We start from the raw sequence: 13,278 nt of genomic DNA, 5'->3' as shown, positions 1-13,278 counted from the left end.
AGTCTGTAATCAGATGTCATCAGGACAGCATATCCTTACCAAAATTGATAGCAGGCTCCTAATGTTTTGGCAAGAGCATCCTCTGTGTGGCAATTGGAGGAAGAAGGGACAGGGGCTTTGAGAAATGAAGTGCTAAAGTGTTGCAGCTGATGTGTGCCTCTCTCCAGTTTACCTGTCCAGTCCCTGCCGCCCCTGGAGTGGCCACTCTCCAGCCAGTCTGGCTCCTATGAGCTGCGCATTGAGGTGCAGCCAAAGCCCCACCACCGGGCACACTACGAGACTGAGGGAAGCAGAGGGGCTGTCAAGGCACCCACTGGAGGCCACCCTGTTGTCCAGGTAAGCATGAAAAGCATGTGGAGGGTTCACTTCTGAAAGTCTTGCTGGAGGGGACTGAGCCTGAAAGAGGAGGACCGTCTAAACCTAGGAGTGCTCGTAGATGTTCTTGAAGTGTCTGGAGTTGAACTGTGGTGAAGTCCTAAATGTTTGGAAAGTTTGTTTGGATTAGCTTTTGAAAGCTCAGAAACTTAGGCTAAGTATTTGCAACCTGTTCTGGGCTGTATGTTAAACCTTGTGTGACCCAGCTGTGTCTGAATTTCAGCTGAGCCCATTTTGTCTCAACAGCAGTGTCTTCTGTGTAAACTAGGGGTTTTGTGAGGTTCAAAATACACACAGATCAAGCCTGGATTTCAAACTTGGTGACCTACCAAACTCAGACTGTGGTACCACGTGCCCCTGCCAGTGGTGTAATGTGGATTTTGGAGCTGTGCCACAGAGCAAGCCCATGTGGCAGAATTGCTACCTGTGTTTCTGGCTGTACCTTACCTTGGCTCCTCTCTGGTCCATGCAGCCAAACTGTACAAGACTTGTACACATTCACCTGAGGTTTGAAGAAAGGCAAAGCAACCTTAATTAAGCTCAATGGGAGTTGGATGAGGAAGGTATGGATGCTGAAGTGAAGTTTCCCCAGAATTAACAGCTGACTTTGGCTAGAAATGTCTTTCATGCATTTGCTTTTTTGTTAGCAATTTCAGGCGGTTGGTTGGTTGGTTTTGTTTTTCTGTCCTCTGGTTCTGTTGTAGAACTCCTAACTTTAAGGCTATTTAAATTTGGGTCAGAGAATTTCACCCCAGTGCAATTCAAGCACTCAAGGCATCCATTTTAATCTGGTGCTGGTTTATATGTAACTTGCAGATGCTATGTCCCACCTTGCATGCAGTTTTGCTCCTCATCTGTGGTAACATTGCCTTTGTTTTATCCTGGATGTATGCTGCCAAGAGGAAACTTCTGACTATAATAGCCATGTCATGAGGAGACAGCAGGGCAAGATAATGACATAGCAGTGGGGATGATTTCAGGAAAATGTTTGGCCCCTCTATGAAGTTGTAACTCTAGAGAGGGCATGTTTGTCAGCTTTGTAGTGCTGTAGAGAAAGGCTGAATAAGTTTAGGTGGGAGGTCCATTGTGATTTGGGCTGATTTTACTACAAGAACACATTTTTCTATCTCTTTTGAGGTGTCATTTACATTGCCCTAAAGAGTCCAGTTCTGGTCCTAGCTGTGCTTGTGAGAAGGGAAGTCACCCTGCTGAAAACAGTGAATGAAATCCAAGCTGACAGTGATAAGTGCAACAGATTTGTCCCTTTGCTGACTTGAGATGTGGATAAGCTGAGCCCTTAGTCTGTTGTGGAGGGTGAAGGGTAATTTAAAATAATGGCTGAGTAGCTGCACTGCAGCCATTTGGGGTCACATCTGTCTTTTCATGCATTTGCTTCTCACTTCAGACAGTGCCATTCTGGTGCCAGGATGATATTGCTGGTAATGCTGTGTGGCAGCTGTACAGATCAGCTACAGCTTTCACTAAATCAAGTTGGGGTGCATCCTACAGATGTTCCTGTTATAGTCAGGACTTGTTAAGGCAAGCCTGAGCCAGGAAAACATTGAGTTGAGTGCATAATTTTGAGCATGTGATCAATACAACAAATTTCACTTGGTTGGCTTGTGATTAACTTCAAACATATGTGAGATACTCCCCTGTTGGCTCACTGCCTGTGAAAATCAAGCCACGAATTATTAAATCAATTAATTTGCTTACCTCAGTTGAGCTGGACTACCAAGTATGGACTGGATATTTGAGTAAAGGGTGCAGGATAATAAATAGCAATCACATTTGACATAGCCTGGTGTATGCAATCTTGTCAGTTTATGAAGCTGGCAAACTCGTAGCCCTGTGGCATGTTTGAAGATGCATGAATGTATGCGCTAAGTGGGCAGACAGCACTTGCTCTTCTCTCAGCTTGCTTACAAATAAAGTAAGGATGTTTATTGCACTAGAGGAGTTTCTGGTGACATGGGGAAATACAGGTGCTTTGTTTCCTTCCTGTAATCAGTATCCATCAAAGAGGGATTTAGATTTTTCTGGTGGAGACAGGAACATCATGATGTTCCTAGTTTCATAATTTGCCATCTAGCTTAAGGATCTTAAACTATAAAGGCAAAGACCCACGTTAGTTTCCCGAGCAGATGTCTCTGCACAGCTGTGCCTGCATATGGGCAAAACATGGACAGTTTCTTTATGAAGGTTTATTATAAACCTGGAAATATTCGTGGGATTTGTCTTCACTTTACCATAACAAGATTCATATGGCTGCTGAGCAGTGAGGTAGTTGCACCTGTATGGTTTATGACATGTGAAGCTTGGGAAGGCTAGTAAAATCCAAAGCTTTCATGCCATAATTTCTTTGGATTCAAGGTTTTTTGTTTGTTCACTGTTTCTTACTTTTTAGTTTTAGTTTTTTAATTTGTGGGGTTTTTTTCCCCACCTCCTTTCCCCGTAGTGAATTTTAACCTTTGTGTTCTTGTCAGATGCAAAGGGTACACAGTGTAACAGGAGAGATTTTTGAAAGGTAGGTGCTGTGTTGAGGGGAGTTCACACAAATTAAAGGTGACTGATTGCAATGAAATTAAATGACATTGCTTTCAACAGCTTCCACCTGTGTTTGGACTCAGACCAGGAATGGCAGGGGTGTCAGGGCTGAGGTTCTCCTGCTAGCTGCACACCTGGTTCTGGGGACCCACAGCGCTCTCTCAAATGAGAGATATGAACACATCACCCATGTCTTTTTGTGGAGCAGTAGGACCCCTCCAGAGCAAATTTAAATCTCTTAGATGGACTTAGGACAAGCAGGGCTTCTCAATATTTAAGTGGGAGAAGCTCACCAAAGTGGTAGCCTTTATACTAAGGCTGAATGTTCCATTCATGGCCCATATATTTTTCCAGTCACTTTTGTTACACTGTTTTTCCACTATTTTGATAACCTTTTCTAAAATACAATCTCTTTCTAAAAATACTTGATTTAAAAAAAAAAATCCCATTAAATTAACCCTCCAGGTGCCTCCTTATCCAGTTTAACCTTGTGGAGGAAACAAGTGTTGACTATTTTTTTGGCAACATGGTGTTGGTCTGCAATATTTCTGTTTTGAAAACTGCCCTTTGCACGCAGATTTGGATGCTCTGAAGCTATAGACTAGCAGATCTCATCCTCCAGGCTTTATCTTGTGGTTTATCTTTCTGATGCTGCTTCCTCTTCTTCACATGTCTAGCCCCGAGAGTTTGTGCACAAGGCTCTGCACTAGCTGTGCACTCCAAGCATGGCAGGATAAGAGTCTGGTTAATCAAAACCTCTGGCTAGATGGGCCAGATGGAAGAGGGTGTTGACTTTGTTTGCCTTGGTGGGGGGGACAGAAGCCATGCATGTCATGTAATCTTCACACCATCTAATTTCAGAGACCATCACGAGTCACACAGAGAAGCGTAGGCTCTCAGTTAGGTGTTCTGCATCCTTCTTGGGAGGAAACTACAGCTTTTTGTTAAGTATAGGGAAAACAGAGCTTCTGTTTTAGGGATGCAAGTTGAACACCAGTGTGAGCATCTCCTAGATGTTAAGTTGCTAAGAACAGCAAGGAAATCCTGCAGAGCAATGATGAAGCTGAGGTTTGCTTACCCCTACCATCTCTGCAGTCTTCAATCTCTTCTGTTCTTGGCACAGATGACACAGAAAGCTGTTGACAGTTCCTCTAGCAGAGGTTCAGGAGCAGTAACCTCCAGCATGGTAGTAATGGGCAAGTCAGGTGCAAGTTGCCCTTCTGCTGGCAGCAGTGGACAAGTCCCCCCATGGTCATGATTCCAGAAGTAAAGTGGGGGCATGTAATTCTCCTGTCAGCTATCATCCTGCTGCCACAATTACATCTCCTTTACTGGCTTGATAGTAATGGTAAAAATTAAATACATTACCCAACTGTTGAACTTGGTATACCAACACCCAAATATGGACCAGGACTACAAAACCCCAGTGCTCAACGGGAGGGCAGTGGAGGGCACAGGGTACCCCAACCCATTATATGCCCATGTAGTCTCCTCTCTTCTCTTTAAAGCAGAAAAGCTTTATGGAGAGAGGGGCTCTTGCTCAGCACAGGCAACTCAGATTTCCCCTGGGCTTTAACTTTAAAAATTGTGGTGACTTTCACTGCCTTTTTTCCTTTTAATTAAAAAGAAGCTGGATTGGTAGAGTTGTTAATGGAGCACACAGGAGCTGCTTTGCAATAACAAATGTATGTTCCACTTTTCTGTTTGAATTTTGCTGTATGTGTTCTCTTGTGGTTTTGAAGTCAAAGGAGACATTGTTTTCAAGCCTAGGCTTCCCATGGGGCCCTGACTTTTAACTGTATGTGGCTACCAACATTCAGCTAATTCCTTTGCGTATTAGTGAAACCAGAACCTTTGATGGAAGCTCAAAACCAAATCACAGCTTGATGCTGTGATTCACACTCTCACAAGTAAGGCTGGGCTGGAGATGTGCTCCTGTTGAAACCCGAACCAGTCTGCCCAGGAAGATTTACTGCTGTGGGCACATTGGAGGGGCTGGGTTTGTCCTTTTCTGCCCATCTTCCTATCTTCCCCTGTTCAGTGAAGGAGAAGTCTGAGGTCCAGGGTGAAGCTCTGTGTGGTTGCACTTCTGTGGGCAAGCTGTGCTGTGCTCATGCTCTGCCACATCTTTATACCATTCTTGTGGCCTTTGCTTCCCTTTTCTAGTGAGTAGGAGCCTTGCACAGGCTCTTGGCAGCTTTTGGCTCTTGCAGGGATTTCTGCCTAGAGCTGAGAACAGCATGTGACAGACTGACTGCATGTTTCATGCCTGATTTACCTGCAGGACTACTGGGCTTGTTTGCACAACTAGGGTAATTGTAGGTGCCTCTTGAGCTTTGAGCTGTTGGCTCACGGATATATTTACTGTTGTTACATGTGTTGGTGCAGGGATAAAAATGCAGGTTTTTAGGTACATTCTGGAAAATATTCTTAAACTAATGCACCTTCAAATTAAGGGTAGGTCACTACCCCTCACACTGTCGTGCTTGCATGTTGACAGCATGGCTGTGCCTTGAGATCTGTCTATCTGAATGCTCAGTGAAGCCGCTAAGGAAATTAAATTGCTAGATAAATCAAATGTAGTGCAGTCAAATGCAGATGAACCTGGTATTTGCTGTTGTCTAGCTACAGACTGGACTGAAAAACAGAATATCAAATACGGTATCTAATAAGCTGAGGTTAGAGGAAGAGCTGAGCTGTATGCTTCTCTAACTAAGGCACTGAGAGAACTGCTGGATAGAGGTAAGGATAATCAACTGCTGGGAGATTTTAACCAGAGATAAAATGCATCCTCTGACACTTGAAGTCTTTAAACTGAGTCTGCATCCCCCTGTGTGAAAGGGATGCTGTCACCTAGGTGTTATGGCTGAGCAAGTCCAGGTTGCCCCTGAGAGGACAAGCAGAATTACTCTAGGGTACAGGGCAGATGATCAGTGAAATGTGTACTTGAGAGAGCTAGGGAATTTTCTCATGTGCCAGCCTGCTTTGAGTTAAGAGTGAATGAAAAGCTCTCACTGAAACTTCTGAACCCAATTCAGAATGCATTGCTTCTGATGGAAAGCAATTTTGGCAGAGATGAGGAGAAGTAAAAGTATACCAACTGTTTTGAGTGTGATGCCTGTGAGATGCAGGCATCTTGGGTTATTCCTTGGATTAAGTATATACCTGGAATAGGCAGATGCAAGATTTAGCCTACTCTTTCATGTCTGTTTCCACTGCAGGACTGTACATGAGGGAGTAAGTGCACAGTAAACCAGAGTTCAAATTGATGGCAGTTTGCCATGGATGTGGATGCGTCCATCACTGCAGTAACATTGACATGAGCAGGATGAGTTAAGTGTCCACAGGAGTTCATGTGGGGTGGATAGAGTCCTCTAAATTGAGATATGAGCTCTCTGTTCATGGGTTTCACTGTCCAGCCAAGCCTCCAGTTCCTCCCTTCCTCTCCCAAGACCCATGTCTGTTGAACTGGAAGAGCCTCATGCCAAGTGAGGGCTCATACCTGGGCTTCCCATGTCTAAGGGGAGCATTGTGCTCGCTGGGATGATGGCTGTTTGGGGGGAAAGGGACTGAGCTCCTCTTGCCTGCTGCTGCTCAGTGAAAATTTCCTAGGGTTTCCATTTCATTCTAAAACAACTGTTGAAACCCTGATGCTTCCAGCAGACCTGAGTTATTCTCTCTCTGAGAGCATGCCTTGTGTTGTGGGTTTCAGCATGAGAAAGAAATTAGGGAAGAGAGAGAGAGGTTCCTGGGGCTTGCTTTTTTTTTTTCCTCATATTTTTTTTCTCTCTTTTTTTTTTCTTTTCCCAAAAATGCTTTTGCCCAAGATCCTTTCCAAAATCTGGCTGACATTCAGTCAAATAGCCAGTGTCTGAGCAAAGGCCATGGTATGGCTCCCAGACCCCAAACCCACCTCACAGGAGGTCTGGCACTAAGCCCTGGCAGAGGTCTCAGCTCTGAGGATTTGGTTCAGTGCAGTGAAATCAATCATCTCAGACTGAAATTAGTAACTCCAAGATGGTCTTGCTGCTACTGCTGTCCCATCTTCGACATGTCAGCAGGGTTTCTCTCATGCCTCCTGCCACGTGTTGGTTGCACAAAATGATGGTCCCAGGGCTGCACTGGAAGCTGCTTTGCCTTGCCTGTCTGTGGCAGAGAAAGCTGCAGGGTTAAGTGATAAGAAAGCAGATAAGCTTATCACCCTCCATTCTGCTCCAGCTGGGCTGGAGGCTGGTTCCCACAGTGCCTCTGACAGCCAGCAAGGGAGTGATTTTGCAAACTGGTGGCAGAGCCCTGCACTGAGGAACTCCCCCAGTGTGATCTCGTCAAAGTCAGGTTTGCACCCTCTGGTTTACTTGTGGCAGAGACAGCTTTATTGTGCTGGGGGAAGCTTAAATCTTTTGTCATGGATGTGTATGGAAGCTGTTGAATTGCACAGCTGGTTTTCTTAGTAGGAAGTATTTCATATTTTCACCTATCTATGCAAATCTGATCTCCAAATCCCCATATCTGTACATGTGCAGTAGTCAGATGCATAGTGTCTCTTCTTTCAAACTTTCAGCTGAGAGAATGAAAGCATCTTGAAAACAGGATCTTCATGGGGGTAGGGAAACTGAGGCACAGAGAGGCAACAACTTGCTTGTGTTGCAGTGTAAGGTCAGTGCCAAGACAGTCAGGAACAAAATCCCCCAGATGCTTTCTCCCAAGAGCTGGCATATTTGTGTGACCTGTATTTTAACTTCAGGTGGAAGCAAAAATCCCAGTTAGACACTGGGAGTCCAGTTATCATTTACTGCAAGGAGCAGCAGAGAAAAGGAGATTCAGTCCTTGGAATTTTGACAAAATTGTTACCAAAATAAGAAATGCTTAAAATTAAATATAATAAAACCTCACAATTTAGCTGAATCAGATGTTTTAAGTGTTATCTTTGGAGGCCTTTTTGTACTGCTTCAGTAAGGAGCAAAAAGAAGCAAGGCAGAGATTTCCTTCTGGTTTGCATTCTTCTGCTGTGTCTCTAGCACATTAAACTGAACAAAAACATGTGACAAAATTCAACTTTCTTGCTCAATGTCAGCTCTAAGTGAAGCAGGCAGGCAAGCTGCTACATGATACAGTGTCTAGATGAGATCTTTGTCTTAATTACTGACAGCTATTGATACACCACTCTTCCCAAGACAATGCAGTGAATTTTTCCATGTTGGTAGGGGTATTGTCCAGTAAAGACCCCTCCTCCCAAAAAGTCCTTGAAGTTATTTCACTGAGAGTGTTAATGATGAGACTTAATGATCAAATCCAAGACACAAAGTTGCTTCCACCAGGATGGGAGCTAAATAGGTGCAACAGAAAGGCTGTACCAAGCTGAGGCTGTTCTGACAAGCACATCCTCTTCTTGTCCACTGCAGAGTGTTTGAGAACAGAAAATAGCTTCATGGGAATAATTGTGTTGTCAAAAGCCTTAAGACCTCACCTGGAGTACTGTGTCCAACTCTGGGGCCCCCAGCACAAGAGGGACTTGATGCAGAGGGCCCAGAGGAGGACCACAAAGATGATTGGAGGGCTGGAGCATCTCTTGTACGAAGACAGGCTGAAAGAATTGGGGCTGTTCAGCCTGGGGAAAGGAAGGCTCCAGGGACACCTTAAAACTACATTTCAATATCTGAAAGGCACCTACAGGAAGGCTGGGGAGGGACTGTTTAGAAGGGCTTGTAGCAGTAGAATGAGGGGCAATGGTTTGAAACTGGAGGAGGGTAGATTTAGGCTGGACATCAGGAGGAAGTTCTTTACAGTGAGAATAGTAAAATACTGGAACAGGCTGCCCAGGGATGTGGTTGAGGCCCTGTTCCTGAAGACACTCAAGATGAGTCTCAATGTGGCCCTGGGTAGCCTGATCTAGTTGGAGGTGTCCCTGATGCCTGCAAGGAGGTTGGACAAGATGACCTTTGAGGGTCTTTTCCAACCAATGCAATCTGTGAATCTGTAAGACACAGGTTTAACTCTGCAGGCTCTTGCTGTTTCTAGAGGAAGGTGGGCACTGGGCAGGCTGGGGCTCCTTCTAGGGCAGCTGATGCCACAACCACGTGCCTCTCCTGGCGAGCCTTTCAGTGCTTTCTTATCTTCTTGTGTACAGCAGGAAAAGGGAAGCAGTAGGAGGAAGCGATTTCTCACACGGCTTTGTATTTGCTTCTAATTACACGTTGCTAGTCGAGCTCTGTTTTCCCACTTTTCACTACCGGCCGGGGATGGTCGATCTGAATCACCCCAGTGCTGCTCTCAAAGCTGACCACACACATGCACACCCCGTTGGGGGGAAGCTGGATTGACTTTCACATGGAGATAGCAAGTAATATGCAGCAGTTAATGGCCTAAGCTCCGTGTAACAGTGAGCTGAAACAAGCAAGAGAGATGATTACTTTTAAGCAAATAAAATCACTGAGACTAGTGAATTCAGTCCCCAGTTTTATCTTTTCCTTCTGGCAGTAGCTTGTGTTGTCTAGACAGGAAGATGTGTGCAATCAGCTTTAAAGATGCAGCTTTATTCTTCCCAGGAGAGAACAACCTAAATTCCTGACAAGCGAAGCTCTGTTGGGATGCATGGGAAACAAATTATTCCCTTCTACTCTCTAAGGCAATTGGTGTCTTTATTGAATAGGTTATTGCTGGAGGTTTTAATAGGTGCTTATAAGAATTGTAGATACTCCTGGTTTGGCATGGCATCAGTGTTTGCATGCAGACTTGCAGGTGTGCAATACTCAAACTAGAAATCCCCAATAAATTTGGCTCTGAAGCTTGTCAGAAAGGTGAAGGCAAAAGCTTGTAACACTAGTGGAAGCCGAGGTGCTGTGGCCAGTGAGCAGGATTACTGCAAGTTTGTGTCATTTGCAGAATGAAATTGGTAAAGAGGTCAGCAAGGCAGAGAGCAGGGGAATGGGGAGCTTGGGTTTCTCACTGTGCTTGGACTGCTCATCCCAGCAAATCACTGCATCTTTCTGCCCTGCCTTCCTCATTTAGGAATGAAAACATTATCTTTCTTACCTTTTGTGAATCCTCTTGCTGATAACATATTTCTACATAAAGTATAATAATATTTAAACTCCAGTAAAGGTGTGCAGGATTCAAATATCTAAATTCTGAAGGTTTCACTGAATTTCCCTGTATATACATGTCTTGTATGTGACCACCTATAGAGTCATCAAGCAATTTGCCTTTCTTTCTGACTCTGCTATCAATTTATCACTTGGTTACTAGACAGGTAAGGAGTGTTTCAGGCTTCACTTCAGCAAAGAGATTTGCTATTCATGCAGCACAGCAAAGGTGAACCTGTGTTTTTAAATCCTTACAGTCAGAGACAATGCAGGATTCATGGATGCAGGGTTTAGTTGGTCTCAATTCAGAGAGAGGAACTGATGTAGATGTGAATTTTGAAGTCTGCCTGGGTCCTTGGTTTGTAAGGAGACCTCAGTTTTGAAATAGTGCAGGGGGAAAAAAAAGAAAGCATTGATTCATATGCATAATGTGTGGTCTTGATGGCTCTGGTTGCTGGTACCATCACAGGAATTGTGTTCGGGTGGGTAACTGTCAGTACACGGCAGCTAAAGACACATCTGCTGGGTTTTTGCATGTGGAATTACATCTGCTTTCCTGAAAATGGCACTGAAATACCTCCTTCTCCCAAATTTGACTGCTATTGATCCAAGGACAGAGTGCAGAATGAATGAATTTTATTTATGCAGAGGTGAGCCAAAGAGTTTAATCACACCACACATTTCCATTTTGTTTAGAAACCCCATCATAGCAGCAAACCAAACAAGAAGTCTCCTTGTTTTCTGAGTGATGTTATTTGTTTATCTGCCAAAGTGCTTTGCATTTCCTCAGGTCACAGACCAGCCCATGTCTGGTTATGTTAATATTGTAAGAGTTATGCAAAAGCAAAGTTTAAGAAAAATCTTTCAGCTGAAAGAAATAGGATCTTAAAATCCCAAAATAGTGTATGGAAAGGTACACATCATGTCTGGCTTCTCTTTCCCCTTGTGGCAAATGTGACTCAAAGGAGTTGGGTTTTTTCCAGCTCGATCTGTATACGGTTTGGGGGAGTTTTATTGTGAATAGGTCACCTTATAATACACAAAAATATTTCCTTTCAGAGTTCTGTATTCGTAAATCTTTCTCAGTTCTTACTCTCTTGAAACCAAGATCCAGATGATTTAGTTTTCTTAGCAGAAAGAAAAGTGAAAGAGTAAGGAGCACCTTGGCATGGAGCTTGCTCCCCTTTCTCTGCTGACACTTCGGTTGCAGGGCTTTGCACCCTCCCATTGGGCAGCTGTGGGCTGAGCTGCTGTCTCCTGCCCTGTGAGAGGAGCAGAAAAGTAGGGCTGAAAAAGAGACTTTTGAGTGTCTTGATTTTTGCTGAGGGAAGAAAAAAAATTAATATTGAAGTTATTATTTAAAAAAAAAAAAAATGTTTTAATCCTTCTCTGTAGGGTTCTTTAAAGGTCACTTTTGCTCCTACTTCACTCCGCCAAAGAAAAGATCAGCATTATGGTTAAATACTAAAGCAGCTGCCTAGCGTAGGGGAGGTGAGTGTTTGTTGAGAGTAAGTTTCTCACAGGTCAGTTTTGAGGAGAGGCATATATCTGAAACATAGCTTTAATGTATTCTTTCATTCTGGCTCACAATGAATTTTTCTCCATAAAAATGCAACACACAATATTAACTAATTTCTGTCCCTGCAAAGCACCTGAAGTAAGCAGAGAGGTTAGATGAGATGACTGACACTATGGAGTAAATTGGTAGAGGAGCTGGGTGTAAAATTCTGATTTTCAAAGTTCCTGGAGCATTTCTGAGGGCTCTCTATCCTTTGTTCTATGTCATCCTAAGGTGTTCTTAGCATGTGAAAGGTAAAGGGAAATGTTTATGGTAAATGATCACCTATATTGCCCTGTAAAACATAGTTAACTCAGAATAAGATCACATGCTTTAAAAGGGGATACTTGATACTCTTATGTATTTTTTTCCTCTTTGTATTTGCATTTTAGAATGCTGTTTTGATTTTTACAGTGAAGTCATCCCAAAGTATGGCCATAATGACATAACTTACCAAATAATTATGTTACTTTCTTCCACTGATCAAACAATTAATTTAAAATCTGGTCCTGTGAAGGACAAGAGGCCTTTCATGATGTTCTTTATACCCCCTCATCTAGCAGATGATTACAAACATTGCCCAATGAGCAGACAATTAATTCCTCTCTTTAACTATCTATACATTTGTACAGACACACACCTACAGACATGCATATTATTAGAGGGCCATGAATAGATTTGCCTTGGGAGTTTGTTCTCTGTGTGAGCAACCACTTAAAATTACTTTTAAAGGTGCCCAGTATTAAAAACTCTGTACAAAGCCAGTTCTGTTCCAGCAGCTATTGACTGTGCTCACTGGGGGCAAATTTTCTTTTGTAATTTATTATCTGTTTCCCTCTGTTCCAGTCTCCCACCTATAATTCTGGGATTTTGTTCTGCCTGGCAGAGGGCAGAGCTGCTCTGCTATCCCTGCAATAATAGTTCCAGTCCAAAGGATCCTCTTGTCATCTTCGCTGGATCCACAAAGAATTATTCTGTCAGGCATGACAATAAACATGTTTGGTACTTAAAAACTACTCTTCTCTTCTCCCTCTCCCCATGTAAAGACAAGATGGCTTTTGGTCACACAATGGCTTTTCACTGAAGGCCAGAAAATTGTGGATTTTGAAAGTACCATGCTTGGGATGAGATTCTGTATCACTCCCAGAGGACCTGGGCTTAACAGGCCTCCATGGATAAGCAAGGGCTGATTCCTACATGCGTGCCTATTCCTGGTAGATACATCATTTTGACCTCGTGTTGCCTTTAATCTGCTAAACACTCTATAAATTTCTAAATCTCCCCATGGCTGCCATCGTATTTATCACATTCTTGGCAATGCTGCTTCTCCAATACCAGCTCCTGTGCTCCGAGTCCAGCTCCACTCCTCCTCCACCTCGCTCCCAGCGCCAACTGGCATGTTTGCACAAAGCCTTGTACCCTATTTTCTGTCCTCACAATCTCCTGAAGCGCTTGTGCGAGTGAGCTCTCGTAGGTGTCTGAGCTGCATCTGGGCAGGATTCTGTAATTCTTTCTTGCACAAGACCTGCTTAAGGCCTGTTGGTTTCAATGTAGCTATTCATGTAAGTGGAGGCTGCAAATTCGTGTCCTTGGGTTGTAAGGTCTCTGGGGTATAGACCCTGTCTTTGTATGCCTTGCAAATATGTGCTAGATGAGTAATGATAGCTCAGAAGAGTGAGTGTCGCTTTACATTTGCCATACTGAAGGAGGGTTGCC

General features: G+C 43.7%; 1 protein-coding gene across 2 annotated transcripts in view; it reads left to right on the top strand.

Moving 5' to 3' along the window:
• The window catches only part of NFATC2 (nuclear factor of activated T cells 2), an 83,517-nt gene that overhangs the window by 10,645 nt on the left and 59,594 nt on the right, over positions 1–13,278 (top strand). For both annotated transcript variants that reach the window (XM_054173612.1, XM_054173611.1), the window contains exon 3: positions 168–336. In XM_054173612.1, coding sequence (XP_054029587.1) covers positions 168–336 — 169 coding nt within the window. The remainder of the gene's footprint in view (positions 1–167; positions 337–13,278) is intronic.

Source organism: Dryobates pubescens, chromosome 26 (genome assembly GCF_014839835.1).
Source record: "Dryobates pubescens isolate bDryPub1 chromosome 26, bDryPub1.pri, whole genome shotgun sequence".
Classification (NCBI taxonomy): Eukaryota; Metazoa; Chordata; class Aves; order Piciformes; family Picidae; genus Dryobates; species Dryobates pubescens.
The sequence above is the reverse complement of the archived record's forward strand: the minus strand, read 5'-3'. Positions and strand labels throughout refer to the sequence as shown.